Source organism: Serinus canaria, chromosome 24 (genome assembly GCF_022539315.1).
Source record: "Serinus canaria isolate serCan28SL12 chromosome 24, serCan2020, whole genome shotgun sequence".
In the NCBI taxonomy this organism is placed as follows: domain Eukaryota; kingdom Metazoa; phylum Chordata; class Aves; order Passeriformes; family Fringillidae; genus Serinus; species Serinus canaria.
Window position 1 is genome coordinate 1,957,830 of NC_066337.1, and position 14,476 is coordinate 1,972,305.

General features: G+C 50.3%; 1 protein-coding gene across 9 annotated transcripts; it reads left to right on the plus strand.

Annotated features, from left to right (window-relative positions):
- Window positions 1-69: 69 nt before the first annotated feature.
- On the plus strand, window positions 70-14,252 carry CCDC15 (coiled-coil domain containing 15). Of its 9 annotated transcripts, none has more exons than XM_050983590.1 (11): window positions 70-388; window positions 766-936; window positions 2,550-2,699; window positions 3,518-3,682; window positions 4,428-4,514; window positions 7,692-7,853; window positions 9,047-9,163; window positions 10,831-10,934; window positions 12,785-12,955; window positions 13,027-13,175; window positions 13,853-14,252. In XM_050983590.1, the coding sequence occupies exons 1-11, from the start codon at window positions 86-88 to the stop codon at window positions 13,990-13,992; spliced, it is 1,719 nt and encodes a 572-aa protein (XP_050839547.1). In that variant the 5' UTR covers window positions 70-85; the 3' UTR covers window positions 13,993-14,252. The 9 variants fall into 9 exon arrangements, with proteins under 9 accessions (XP_050839547.1, XP_018778305.2, XP_050839548.1 ...); XM_018922760.3 differs by having other exon boundaries at window positions 70-334; XM_050983591.1 differs by lacking the exon at window positions 13,853-14,252 and adding an exon at window positions 13,686-13,845.
- Window positions 14,253-14,476: the final 224 nt, after the last annotated feature.

The window sequence follows — 14,476 nt, forward strand, 5'->3', positions numbered from 1 at the left end:
GGCTGGGGGCTGGGGGCTGGGGCTGGGGCTGGGGGCGGCCTGCGGTTGGCTATGGCGGAGGGGCGGGGCTTGAGGCGGGGTGGGGATGGGCGTGACCGAGATGTCTGGGGGCGTGGTCGTGACTCCTGGGGGCGTGCCCGAGGCGAGATCGGGGCGTGACCGGGACTTCTGGGGGCGTGACCAGGATGCAAGCTGGGCGTGTCCGGGACTGCCGGGGCGTGGCCAGGGCGTGACCGGGATTCCTTTGGGCGTGGTCGGGACTCTCTGGGGCGTGGCCTTGCGGCGGAAATGGCGCCAGGATTCAAAGCTCCGGTGGCGGCGGAAGTGGCGGTTGGTGCGGCCTGAGGGGCTCCGGCGGGCTCGGGGCGGGGGATTGAGGGGAGTGAAGGTGCAGAGGCCTCCGGGGGCGTGTGGGGGATACGGGAGGATGGGTCCGAGGCCGTGGGGTAGTGCCCAGGGGTGGGTGAGGGTACACAGGGGGTGAGGAGGTGCTTGGGGAGCAGCTGGTCGGGATGGGGGGCGGTGGAGGGGGGTACCGGGAGGTTGGAGCGCGAACCTCGGGGGAAGGGGGAGCTGGAGGTGGGGTGCCGTGGGGCTGGGTAACTGCGGGAGGAATGGGGAGAGGAGGAAGGGGGGGCAGTGATGGGGCAGAGGAGCTTTCAGCCCCCATGGGCCGGGGGTCCCCGCTCGGAGCTGCGGGAGGAGGTGGGGCGGCTGCGGGTTGGGCTGCCGGGAACACAGCCTGAGCTCCTCTCCCGTCCCCAGGGCCGGGCCCGCGGCGGTGCCGGGATGGTGCTGCCCTCGAAGGAGCCGCGCCGGGGGCCCGGGCAGCCCACGGGGAGGCCGCAGTGCCGGGTGCTGGCCGAGAGGAACCAGAGCGGGGCTGCCGTGGGCGTCTGGGTGGAGAGCGCGCCCGGGCAGCAGAGCCCGGCCTTTGTGAGTGCGCCGAGGGCACCGTCTGCCGGGGCTTGAACCCTTCGGTGTGCCCCTAAAACCCCCAGCGGGACCAGAGCCAAAAGGGTTCTTTTTCACAGCCTGAGGGCAGCCAGGAACGTGGCTCCTAAAAATAATAACTTGTTTTAATGTGATTTAGCGGGGTCAGAAGCTGCTGTGATGTCTATGTAGTCTGGCCTCCCCTTTGCGCAAGCCCTCAGCATGTCTCTGAATGGATCCCCCTCCAATAAACTGTGTTTTTTGAGGAGCAATGCATCAGTTTTAAACATCAGTCAGGGGAGGAACACAGCCAGTGCTGCTTCTTGCTTTCCCACTCATCCATTAAGGATGTCAGGGAATCGAGATTTTATTCTGTGTTGCTGATTTAAAAAAAAAATTAAAATTCAGCTGAATGTTTCAGGGTCTGGAGCCAATCTCTGCTGTACCCTGTTAGAAACACATAAGGAAATCTTCATGGATGCTTATCTAAGGGATTTCTGTTTTGAGGGTTATTCTAAGAGGACTAAAAGTGCATTAAATATTGGATGATGAGTTCAGTCCCCTGTAATTAATGTCTGAACATTATAGAAGCTCCTGCCCTTCTGAGATGATTTATTTCTATATTGTAATTTAAATCCTGAAAGGCTGAGATAATTTATGGAAATCAATCATCTCCATATTCCACAGGACTTCCATCTTGGCACTATGGAACTTCTGGGGGAGCTGATCTTTTCCTGACAGCTCCAGGGGGCCTGGATGCTCCTAGGGCTCCCCATATGAGGCTTCTGGAGGTGAATGAAGCTGCCCAGGGTTATCTGAGCTTATTTAATGCACTTAATTACTCCATAGTAATGCCTCATGCATCAGAGTTGCTGCTGAGCTGGGCAGTGGATGAGCTGGCTGTTCCCTGGAGCACTGTCTTGGTTTCATCCCTAACAGTGTGGATTTCTCCCAATCTTGGAGTTTTGTTGGGCTGTGTTGACCCTGCTGTTCCAAGTTCATCTTGGGCCTCACCCCTTTCCTCCATCCCTTCAGTCTCTGGTTTCTCTTGCTGTGTTGGCAGCCAGGAGAGCAGTGCTGTTTTAATTTAAGCCATGGTGGTGCTGCTTGGCAGAATTGCAAAGAAAACAAGATGGGTTTTTTGGGTTTTTCAGGTCATTGCTCTTAATCTTTCACTTCAGATGGTAAAGACGTTCTGAAGCAGTGCTGTGCTCTGTGAACTGCTTCCCTGGTGTGCTTCCAGCCTTGCAGAACATCTCCAGGGTGAGGGGCTGGCCTGTTCCTTTTGGATCCAGGCTTTGGATAGTTGAGCATCCCTTAATGGGTGCAGGAGCTGGGAGCTGCTCCGAGGGTCTCCTTTTTCTTTCCTTCCCTGTGTGTTGCAGAGAGGCAAAGGCAGAGGTGTGCATGATCTCTAGTCAGACTGAGTCCAGCCCATAATAACAGATATTGTCCAAGCTGTTATTCCACATATTTTGAAACAAAACGTGAAGTTTGCTCTGGGTGCTGCTTGTCTGCCTGGTCACTCTGGGTAGGGGAAAAGGGATTCCAGGGAAGGCTGCTCTAATGCTGCAGTTTAGCAAAACCCTGGTGAAATCTGCTTCCACCTCACCCAGGCTTCAGCATCCCGGGTGGAGGAGGAGCTGAAGGAGCAGCAGCGGAAGAAGGCAGCCAGCCTGAGGAGATTCCAGGGCGAGGTGAGGCAGCGGGTGAACCGGCAGGCCAGGCTGCGCCGCAGGCTGGAGCTGCAGAAGGCCTATGAAGCAGTAAGTGAGGCTCTGTCAGGAGAAACTCCTCCAAACCCAACATAAATTGGCAAAAACCCAAACGCTGGAGCTTAAGTCAACACCTTAAGTCAAGGTGCTAATAAGAAAAAATGAGAAAATCTGAGGTTCCAGCCCCTGTGGTGGCAAACAGTGCCCAAGGCTGGGTCAGTGTGACACTTTGGTTGGTGCTGGAGGTGCTTTGAAGCCTCCCCAGGGAAAGGTTACTGGCTCCCTCAGGCAACAGCAGAACAGAGTTCTGAAGCTCTCTGTGGAATTGCCTGGAGTTAAAAAACAGCCAGGCAGGAGTTGGGAATGATGTGGATATGTCCTGGCTGCCATTGAAGCAAAGCAGTTTTTCTGCTGTTTCTTTTCCGATCCCTTTTCCAGAGCAGCCAAGTAGTTTTCAAACAACACTTTCACTCTGTCTCCACATTCCCTTTCCCCCCATGGGCTTGTTTTGGATTATTTTGTGAATGTATTTAATTCTTTCTATTCTCAAACAAGTACTGGGGAGGCTTGCCAGGATCTGACTGTGGCAGAAAAGAGAATGCACTGACATGTCACCAGCTTTGGCCACCCTTGGGGTGTTTGAGCTGTTTCCATGGCTGGCTAGGGATGTCCTCATGTAACTCTGCCAGCTCCAAGCGGGAAGCCCGCAAATACCCTCAGCCTCAAAGAACCTGATGCTTCTTTGTATTCTCAGCATGGAGAGCCAAAACCTCCCTCTCAAGAAATTTCACCCAAAGGTGGTAAAATGTCACCACGGTTGACATCTTGCTGGGTCATGGTTGTAGATCCCTGTGGCTTTTTCCTGGCAGGCGGAGAGGGAGAGCTGTGCTGCTGTGCAGTACTCGACCCCCTGGAAGAACACGTGCCTGTTCCAGAGCTTCCCTGCTCCCATCATCCGTGCACCCAGTGCTGGCTCTGGCCCAGTCCAGCCAGAAGAGGAGCATGGGGAGCCTTTCCAGCAGCAAGCTGCCGAGGTGAGCCCTGCCCCTCCTGTGCTTCCGTCGCTGCTTCGGCATTTTGGATCCTTGGGGTTTGAAATGGGGAACGGGCCATGTTTTCTTTTTTTCTTCTGCAGCACATGCCCCGTATTTGGGTTTAGCTATTGAATGAAATGTTAGCTCACACCGTCACCCTGAACGTAGTGGTGCTCCTCAGAGCATCCAGCTGGGTGCTCGGCCCAGATGCTGTGGCTGAACTGGTCTGGCTGCTGGCAGGCCCGGTGTTCTCCCAGCCGTGTCCTGGCGCAGAGGTGGCACTAGGTGGTGCCACCTTATTGCAGCTTGTCTTGTGCAGCCCAAAATCTGGGAAAAACTGCCTTCAGGACTGTTCAAGCTTCTTTTTTTTTTTTTTTTTTAATAGTGATGTTTATGGTGCATTTGGTGGTTTAGAAAGCCTGTGTGTGCTCGCCTAGGAGCTGGAGTTATTCCAGCTGGAGCACCATGGGATGCATTCCAGTTGAAGTACCTTGGGGCGGAAAATCACTTCTGGCTGAATACCAAGCAAGAAAATTTGGGATCTGGCATCTCAGCAACATGTTTTGGGAGCAGAGGGGTTGCCTAGATCAGAATTTCAGAACCTTGGGGCAGCTCTGAAAGACCCTGATTGTGTATTGGGTCGTGCTGCCTTGATGGAGCTCCTTGGCTGGAGCAGACTGACTGGGAGATGTCTCCATGCAGCTGAACTTGTGCTGTGTTTCCTTTGCCTCTCCTCTGGGCTCAGCTCAGCAGGGCTGTGCAGCAGGTGCGGCGCAGGCTGGCCTCCCGCAGGATCCTGTCCCGCGTGTCCCCCGGTGCCTGGAGGCAGGAGGTGAGGATGGCTGGCTGGGCCGAGGGCAGAGAAATCACCTTGTAAAGTGCTGAAGGTTTGGCTCTAAATAGCAAATCCAAAACATAATTCAGGAACTTTCTCCAGCAGGAATGAAATAAACTGTGCTTTCCTGATGCACCTTGTGGGTAACCCCTTTCAGAGAAGGCAGCAGGATAAAGTGTGTGAAAACATCTCTGAGATGAACTCAAGAATGCCAAGTAGACTTTTAAAGGCTGAGATTGTGATCTGGGTGTCTGGGAGGAATGTGATGACCAGCCCTCCCTTCAGGTGCCTTTATTTCTTGAAACCTCAACAGCTCTTTCCATTGCATCAATTACTTGGTTTGTGTGGGTGGCAAAGATCTGGAGGGTTTTTCCTCACCTGGGGCTGGCTTCTGGTAGAGAATGGTTGGCATGCAGCTGCTTTCCTCAAAGCAGTGCATGGAAGGAGGTCAGTCCCACCTTTTGTTCTGCTGAATTTCATCCTGTTTTTGCTACTTCAGTTTTCAAGACCACTTTTGTGTTGTAGCTATTTTCCCGGTCTCTGTGCCAAGACCTTTCTTGAACTGATGTACTTTGGAGAACACCAGGAGCAACCCAGCCTGTTGTTTTGACTTATTGCCTCTGGAGCCAGTTTCCTGCCCATCCTGTAAATCTTCATTCCCTTCTCTTTTTCAGGTTCACCAAAGGTGAAGTAGATGTTTGCTGATTATCTAGAAACTACCCTTCATAGAAGGGCTGCTCTGGCTCTTCTTTGTACTCTTGGATTTCTGATGAAGTCTGTCAGCTCTGCAAATAGGACTCAGAGAAACACAATAATTATGGTCTCAAAAACTTTGTTACCTGTTTTCAACAGCAAACATCCTTCTTGTTTGAGCTTCTAATGCATTCAGCGGGATAAGTTGATTTATCACCTCACATAAATAATAAAGCCACTGCCCAGGTGAGCCAGAGGGTTACAGGAGATCCCTGGGAGCCCTGGGCAAGTCATCCACAGCAATGAGAAACTGGGAGGGGTTTGGGACCATCCTCCCATCCCAGCCTCAATGCACCTACAGTTATAAGGAAGTTTAACAGCTTCCCTGATTTATTCTGGGAGGAATATATTGATTTATTGCATTGCTCTGTTTTATTACTCCATAATATATGAGGAGAAAAACAAGCTCCCATATTAAACTAAATCTCTCCCTGTATGAAGGTTTGGCATGTTCCCAGCCTGGCAGGAGTGCAGCATCTTCTCTTCAGGTGCTAAGGGCTGCCACATGGACCTGACCCCCTTGGTAGTGCTGCCTCTGCTTTTGTGCTCCCTGGATTTCCCTGCTCTTTGTATTCCAGCTCATTTCTTTGGTTTTATCCCAAGGGTTTTTCACCCAATACTTCCACAAGGCAAGTGGGGTCAGTAGCTTAATCAAGATGCTTCTTTCTTCCTTCATAATGAAATCAAAGAGCAGAGCCCACCTAGTTCTTACCCTATTTCTGTGCAGTGAACTCCTGAGACCAAATCTGGGCCATGTTTTAATCAGTTTTGTGCATCCCACATCAGACTTCCATCTAACCGGTTTTGCTTTACCCCAGTGTTGAATTAGGCCACATCAAGAGCTCAGCTGAACCCCAGAGTCTTCTGCTGCTCTTTGCCTGAGGCCTCTTCCTTCTATTGTAGGAGACATTCAGCTTATCCTGGCCTGACTCTTGACAAATTTATGCTGGTTGCTGCTTATCTTGTTTTCTTGTGGTTTACAGATAGTTTGCAAGGTGATTTCCTCTTGTTTTTTCAAAAGTCACAGTTAAACTCTTGAGGCTAAAATCTTCTATTTGGTATTTCCTTTTCCTCCCCTTTAAATAAAGAAAGACACTCCTTGTGGCCTTTGCTGATAATCTGGACCTCCATAGATTTCAGGGAGCTGTTTGCACCTTAGCTGCTGTTCCTGGCCCAGGGGAGGTCTATCTTCCCTAAAACCCTCAGCTTTAGGAATAACCTGACTTTTTCTTCCCGATAATAGTCCCAGCATTTTTCTCCCTGCTGTTGCTAACTCAAAGCAAGTCTTTGGCTAAAATGTTTTTTTCCCCTCAGTCCTGTTTTCTGCATTTTTCTTCTTCATTTTCCTTTTTCCCTGTAAAGTGTTGCATTCCTTGTGATAATAATCCATGTTCCTAAGATTGCTGCTCTTTCTCTCCCCCCAAGATTTCTCTTGAGGTTAAAAGCACCCAAGGAGTTAATTGTCTGTTTTCCCAAGCAGATACTGGAGTGGTAATTGCCTGGAAATGACCTGTCCAGTGTTCCAGCTCATCCTGTTACTGAGTCTTTGCCTTCAGGCTTTGATGGACAGCTGTAGCTCCCCAGCATTGCAGCACCCAAATTCTTTCCCCAGTGTCTCATTCTACCAAGCTGGTGTTGTTTTTCCACAGTGTCATGTCTTTCTGCCTTCAGTGCTCCTGAAAGCATCCAAAGCAAGGGCCCTTCCCCTCTGTTCCCTTATCCTTACCAAAGCAGCTATTCTGACATGTTTCTGTCATAATGGGGTTGATGGAGTAATTCCTATTGTGCCTATCAAATAATTCCAGACTATTCTCTGTCCTTCCCATACAGCAGCAGAGCCATATCAAGGAATTCTTGGCATCACCTGTTCTCCTACTGATCCATCCTTTCCCTCTGTCAGCAGTCCTGCACTTCCCTTCCCACCATGCTGGAGGAAGAAAGAAAGCAAGGGAAAAAAAATATTATCCTGGCTTCAAGCTTGCTTCTGGCATTTTAATTCTTTATTTTGTAGGAAACAATCTGCTGCCTCTCAAAATATTGTGGATTGCCACTGGGGAGCCTGCCCACTTCCCATCTGAAGGAGTGTACTCCGTACTCAGTGTCGCTCAGAGATTCCAGCTCCTTGCCACTGTGAAACAGTGCCTGGGGAGGTTTCTGCCTTACCTTCCCTTCACCCCACGTCTGTCCCACTCCTTCTGCACTTGGGGAGGGCACAGTCTCAGTCACCCTGCTACATTCCTGGTTCCCAGCTCGGGTGGCCCGTGGTGCTGCTGAGCACATGGTGCTGCCAGATCACATCCAAGTGACAGCACACACAGCCTCCTGTGTGATAAAGCTGCTCCAAGGGTGTTCAGTTTTCCCTTGGCACCAAAGCAGCCAGATTTCAATTCCATGTTTACAACCATGTCCTCCCTTCTCCAGGAACCAGACCCTTGCCCAGCAGCTGAGGTGCCCATGGAGGAGAGTGAGGAGCTGCTGCTGGCAGGACACCACGATCTGCCTGCTGAGCTGCTGGAGCAGGGCACAGCTGCACATGACACTGGGCAGGATGATGGCTTCTACCTCAAAATTGAGTTTGAAAAAGTAAGACTCATGCAAAGTTGGTCTTAAGTGGTTTGGATCATCGATTTATTTTGGTGTCTGGAAGAGGGTGCTTTTGGAGTAGAGCATTTGCTCCCTCAGGCCTGCTTAACTCTTAAGCCCACCATCCTCAGAGTAGGCTCAGGAGCAGTACTGGAGCTCAGTGAGGTCAGCACTGCCATTCCCTGCTTTCATGGCCTTGGATTCCTGCCTGCTTGTGATGCCACTTGGCAGCTGCCCAGGTGAAAGCTGAAACCAGGGCAATGCAGTCACATCCTACCCAGAGCCATGCTTGAAAGACCAGAGGGTGGAAGAGATCAAAAGAGATCAGTCATAGACCTTGAAAAGAGGAGGAAACCCCCCCCCACCCCCCCAAAAAAAAACAAACCAAAAAACAAAAAACAAACAAACAAAAAAAAACAAACCAAAAAAAAAACAAAAACCAAAAAAAACCCAAAAAAAAAAAAAAAAAAACCAAACCAACCCCAAAGCTTTGTATCAGGTGAAGGAGATGGCTGTATGGCTGTGGCTGTCCCGGTGCCTGGGGATGGCAGGCCCTGCCCTAGGAGGGGTTGAGGAGGGCTTGATGTATTTATCCTTCCTCTTTTGTTTTCAGGCAGCTGTTTTTGAGCATCTGGGGGGTGGAAATGGTTCATCCTGATTACCTGGGGTGGTTGGCTAAGGCTTTATGGCTGTGGTAGTGTGTGCCCAGCCTTGGCTGGGGATTAGTCCAGCTTGGAGCAGAAATGCTGGCTGGGCAGATAGGGACACAGCAGAAGTTGATGCTGAGGTTTACACTGAGGTTTTGGGAGATGTTGGCTGTGGAATTCCTCTTACATTTAGGTTTTTTTGGTTTTTTTTTTTTTTTTTTTTGCACTTCAAGTAATTCATAATAGAAGTTTGGGATGGGGAGATGTGCATCCATGTTTAAAGTAAACCAGAGCCCTCCTCCAAGGATACATTTAGAGGTGTTTTGACAAAGCTTTGGTGCTCAGACTCCTATATGGAGGTGTGGCACATTTCTCCTGTTCATGGCCAGCCTGGACTCCAGATAAAGCCCGTTCCAAGGTGGGTCATCCCATTGAGGTCTGGAGGGATCACACAGAGGCCCTGCCTCCAGTGAAGAGCCTTTTGCTGGGGGAAGATGAGAAAGAGCTGTGGTGATGCTGATGCTGCTCCCTTCCATTGTCTCTCAGGTCTGTGGTGGGTTGAAGGACTCGAGCCTGCCTGGGCCCCCTGGGAGGCCACACAGTGAATGCCAACCTCCCCTCAAACTCTGGGCTGGTGTTGACCAAGAGGAAGCCAGGAAGCAGGTCTGTCCAGGGGAGCCAAGCCCCTTGTGGTTTTGTTTGAAAGAGATTGGGTGTTAGGAATGCTGCTGGCTCTAATAAGAAACCTCAGAGGAGCTTTGATGTATGAAACCCCTACTGGGTTTAGTTTGTCAGCTTTTGGTCTCAGGTCTTGGGCAAAGCTACCATGTTATTTTTTAAAATCTGTTGTGACTAAGTGGAACTGTTCCCTACTCCTCCTACAAAATCTGGGATCTCAATAACACCAGAAATTTGAAGGAGAAACAGGATCCTTTCATTCTGCCTGGCAAAACTATGGGGTGCTTTCTGTAGTTGCAAGGAGCTCACGAAGCTGCCAAAAATGCTTAAAAAAAAAGAAGAAAGAAAGAAAGAACAAAGCCAACTTTATCTTGTTTAAATACAAGGCTGAAATATAAAGGTTTCTTTGCTTTTGGGAATAGCCCCAAGCTCAGCCTGCAGGCCAAGTGGATGATTTCACAGTGAGGGTTTACAGCCTGTGTCCTGGACAGTTTGGACAGTTTGGCTCATGCTAATCTCAGAATGATACAGAATGATGATGTTTCTCTTGGATGCCTAAAGCCAGTGACTTTTATTTTCCTGCTTCCTCCTGCCATGAAGAGGAACATTTCTCTCTCCTTTTGTCACCTTCCTTGCAGTTTGCAGTGTAAAGTGATGAACAATTTGCATGGTTTTTGTTTCTTACAAGTGTTTTCAAACCAACTGATCCCAAATATGGTTGTGGTTTCCCACATTGTGACAACAGCTGGGGCTTCTCAGGCTGCTCCTCCTAACTCTGCTGTTCTCTTCCCTTTCCTCTTGCTTTTAATCTCCTTGGCTCTGATCCATCCAAGATAACTGGTTTTGCTGCACTCTCCTCTGCCTGGGTTTTTTCCATCCGGTTTTCTTCACTGGCAGCCTGGTGATCTCTTCTCTTCCTCCTTTATCTCCAGCTGTGCTGGGCTCTCCACCAAGTGAGGTGGACAAACTCAGCTCAAAGGTTTTTGGCATTCATGAGGAAAAATCTGTGCATTAAACTTTTGGGAGTCATGGAGCTCAAACTATCTCTGTACCCCACAGCAGGAGGGCTTTTGATGTGAGCTTTAGCCAGGAGGTTTCCCTGCCCTCGCTGCATCAGTGGGATCAGCCAGAGCCCAGACACTAAACCCTCAGTATCCATATGGAAGTTCTTCCCTGCAGGGCCTCTGGATTTGTCTCAGCAATGGTTTTGCCACCTTGGTGGTTCTCCTGCATGTAGAGAATCCAGCTTGGTGTCATACTTTGATTTTTTGGAGAAGATACAGGGTTCCAGTGCACTGCAGGGGAGCACCAGTGTCTGGGTGGTTCCAAATTCAAGCAGGCTGAGGTTGGAATTGGCTCTTTTCCCCTCAGCAAAGCGAGAGTTGAGGGATTTGCCAGGTGGCAGAGCTGCCATCCACGGGCAGTGTCAGTGGAGGGATGCTGGTGCAGAGCTCTCCAATGCTCTGAGATCACTTCCTACCTTGGTGCCATCTCTCCAGCTTCCCAGTGCTGGCTCATGTGCTCTCCGAGATGTTGAGGGTCTTTTGGGGAAGGAGCAAGGTTCCATCTTCCAGCAGTCAAGCTGAGCACTGATATCACTGGACATTTATCCCAGGCATCCTTCCCAAATGTCCTTCTCTTGTTCTCCGAAGCGGCAGAGCGAGTTCCTGCGGCGCCGGCGCCTCTGCATGGCCCTGGAGCGGGAGCGAGCGCGGCAGCACCAGCGGCAGCAGGAGAGGCAGCAGAGAGTTGCCCAGTGAGTCCGTGCACGTGGTGGGGTCACCTCCTCCATCAGGGTCCTTCAGAAGGTTGGAAAAGTCTTGTGAGTTTGTCTGGTGTAAACCAGGCACTGGTGTGTAACCTCCCTCCCCGGGGTGGGATTCACACACCCTTGGGCCATGTTGGGTCCTTTAGCACTTCTCTATCTAGTTTTGAAGTCCCTGTGCAGCTAGTTTAGGAAATGGGAGCCAAATCATGGGGCTGGGAGAGGTGCAGCTTCCCAAACCATGACTCTGGGAACCTAAGCCTGTGTTTAGAAGCTTTGGGGTGAGGTTATATCGTTGTGCTAAGCTGTGACATCCCTGGCATTTTTAATATCAGACCCTTCACCCTCACAGCCATAAAAACTTGCACAGTGTAATAAAATATTTTACAGGCATTTGTTCCAGAGTTGACACTACCTATCTGTGTAAAAGTATCGGCTGTGGTGGAGTTTTCTCAGCTTCTCCCATGAAGGGCTTCACTAAGGAGAAGCTCTGCAAATTCACAGCAAAATTTTTGGGGTTTTTTCCTGGCTTTTCTTTGAATGAGTTGATCTAAATCTGACCATCCTGGCTCCTCTGTGATAAGGCTTTGGGGGAGTGGGAAAGGCACCACAGGGCAGGATTTCATGGGCTTTTTTTGGGAAAAGCTGCCAGTCTAAAGCAGTGCTCCTTGAGCCACATCCTGACATTCCAGTGGTGATTGGGAGTGCTTGTCCTACCCTGTGAGTGCTGGCAAGGCCCCAGGGATTCCTAGTTAGGGCAATACCTTTTTATTATGTTTTTTTCCCTTGAAGTGTGTGCAGAGGGGAACTGGGTTTGTAATTACAAGGGTACAAACCCCCGAGCTGGCCTTGGCCTAGACTGGATTTATTGTGCTGTACTTAAGGTTCATTTAAAAACATTTCATTTAAAAACATTTCCAATTTTATAACTCAACTGGAGAAGGTCAACTTAAGCACTTTCTTTCTGGATGTAAAGATTTGACCCCCTACATGAAGTGAGGTCTGAAATGTCTTGTCCTGACTTCTTCCCAGCCTTGATTTTTGTTTTAATGCCCCCTGGCAAGGAGTGGCCTGGGACACATTGCTGCATTTGGGCAAAAATGTCAGACACTTTGGTGTAAAGTCTTTGTGCTTTGCAATTGCTGCTTGTCAGGGGAATGGGTGTTGTGTTTGGTGGAAATTACACAACCCAGGTTCCACTAAAAGGTTGGAGGGCCACGTAGGTGCAAGGGAGACTGAGGAAATAGAGGAAAACTTGGTTAAAAGTACATTTTAAAGCCTGTTTTGGAGTAAAGGTGGGATCCTTGGAATGTCTCTGCTTTACCCAGCCCTGTCACCTTCCCTGTCCTGGAAGGTGCTTACAGAAGGATCCAAGCTGCTTCATAATCAGAAACAATGGGAAGTGGAGAAAGCTGGGAATCCAAGGTGTTGGTCTTTTCTGGGGGGTATTAAAGAGCCCAGCCTACTTGCTTTGTGTAAGGACAGAAGTGCAGCTTTGGGGAACTGTGTGTGGCAGGAGCACTTGTGGATGTGATGCAGGAGGGAGCTGGAAGAGGAAATTCAGGATGGTGAGAAAACAGGCAGGCAGGAAGAGTTTGAGGGCAGGAGAGCATTCACAGGCTGGTGTTGCCATGTGGGGGGAAGAATGGAGGCTCGGGAAGCTTTTTTGACCATTCTATGTTTAAAGCCAATTATTTGTTTATATTTAATGCTGTAATTAGTGTGGAATTACTTTTGCTTTGAAAGCAGCAGCATCACCCAGATTGCTGTGCCCTGACCTCACAGCCAGGAATGGAGGTAGGGATGGGAAGCTCCTTCTCTGAGCATGTGTGTTCCTGCAGGATTAAGAGGCAGAAGGAGAATCAGCGCCGGGCAGAGGAGCAGAGGATGAGAGACATGGCTGAGCAGAGAGAGCCCTCCCCAGGAGAGGGAACCTGGGAAGCCCTGGCCCAGCTCCAGCTGGAGGAGAAGAGAGTGAGGGACAAACAGCAGCGGGATAAGGAGCACATGAGGTACAGGCAGTCTGTGCTCCTTGTGCAAAGCCAGGTGCCACTGCCAGAGGTGAATGTTTGATCCCTTGCAGGTATGTTGAAGCTCTGAGAGCCCAGATGAGGGAGAAAGTCAAACTCTGCAAAATTGACTTGCCCCCACTGTGTTCCTGTGGGTCTGATTTCTGGGATTCCCACCCGGATACCTGTGCCAATAACTGCATCTTCTACAAAAATCACAAAGGTAGGAGCTCCTGCTTTCAGAGAGGAGACACCTGGGCCTGATTATACAGGGAGAAATCAAACCAGGATAGGTGTTTCTGTGCTTGTGGGCTGCTGTGCAGAGATGCTCCTCCAAATATGCTCTGGAGAGGGCAAGTCAGGGGCTTTGCTGCTTGACCCAGCCTCTGTCACTTAGGGGGTGTAGTGGCATCCTCAGCAAGGCACCAGCCCCTACAATGTGTTAAATTACACAGCTGTGACAGGGCCACGTGTGGCTATGGACATAGCCATGAGGAAAATGCTGCAAAGCATCTCATTAGGGACACAGAGCCCTCTGTCTTAAATGCTCCTCTGCCAGGAGGATGCACAAAGGTCTGGAAATGGCCTTCCTTAGGTGATGGAGTGCTCTGACCTTGAGCACAGTTTGGGAAAATAAATACCTGACTGGGCAACTGGGAGTTATCCAGGAGGGAAAATAGAAACGTTTGGGTTCATATAATAATCATTGGCTTGTGTACTGATTTATGTTCAGGAGTGTTCAGAGTGTGCAAATGGGGCTGTGGAAAACTACAGGCTTGTTGATTCACCTTAAACCCCAATCGTCTCTCTGCTCTGGTGAAAGGCTAGAGCCAAGCCCAGGTTCAGGCCATAAGTGCAACTCCCATGGCCTGATAGTGTTTGTGTCCCCGTCCTGCTCAGCCTACAGCCAGGCGCTGCACTCGGTGATCTCCTCCTGTGCCCATGCAGCCGCGCACTCTCTGCAGGACTTGGCTGCTCCCTCTGCTCGCTCGGGGAAGCGTCTGGGACCGAGGAGCTCCGTGTGCCAGCAGCTGGGGTGAGCAGGGAGTGGGGCTGTGCCGTGTCCTGCCTGCCCCTCCATGCCAGCTGCCAGGACGGCATCACCTTTGCCCTCCTGGATTGTGCTGTGCCTCTCCCACTGTGCCCCAGGGGTGCAGCTGGCCGGGGCGATGGTCGAGGTGAAGGAAGCAATTGCTCTCTGGGGTTGGTTTATGGCAGGCACGTGCATTCCACTAGCTGACTATTGACAACATATCCTTATTGACTGATCATTATTGTGGAATAAACTGCTTTTAAAGATTGTTTGTGTCATTTGAAGTGTGAAAGGAAATGAGGTGCCGGGGTCAGTATCTCTTAGGGGAGGATTTCTAACCTTTCCCTGCTCCCTTCTCTCCCTTTTCCTAGGGTTCTGCCAGCCCTTGCCACTTGGATCACCTTCCAGAGCCAGGTGTATATTGTTCCCTCCTTCTTTTCTGCATGAGGACCTCTCTTCCAGAAGCAACCACATAGCTTTGTACCTGACCC

What these genes read in the sequence shown, in the direction of transcription:
- CCDC15 (XM_050983590.1), top strand. Translation starts at nt 86, where the DNA reads ATGGGCGTGACCGAGATGTCTGGGGGCGTGGTCGTGACTCCTGGGGGC. An exon ending in CCGGTGCCTGGAGGCAGGAG is followed by an intron (nt 4,515 to 7,691) that starts GTGAGGATGGCT and finishes TCCCTTCTCCAG; the next exon opens with GAACCAGACCCTTGCCCAGC. An exon ending in CGGGATAAGGAGCACATGAG is followed by an intron (nt 12,956 to 13,026) that starts GTACAGGCAGTC and finishes GATCCCTTGCAG; the next exon opens with GTATGTTGAAGCTCTGAGAG.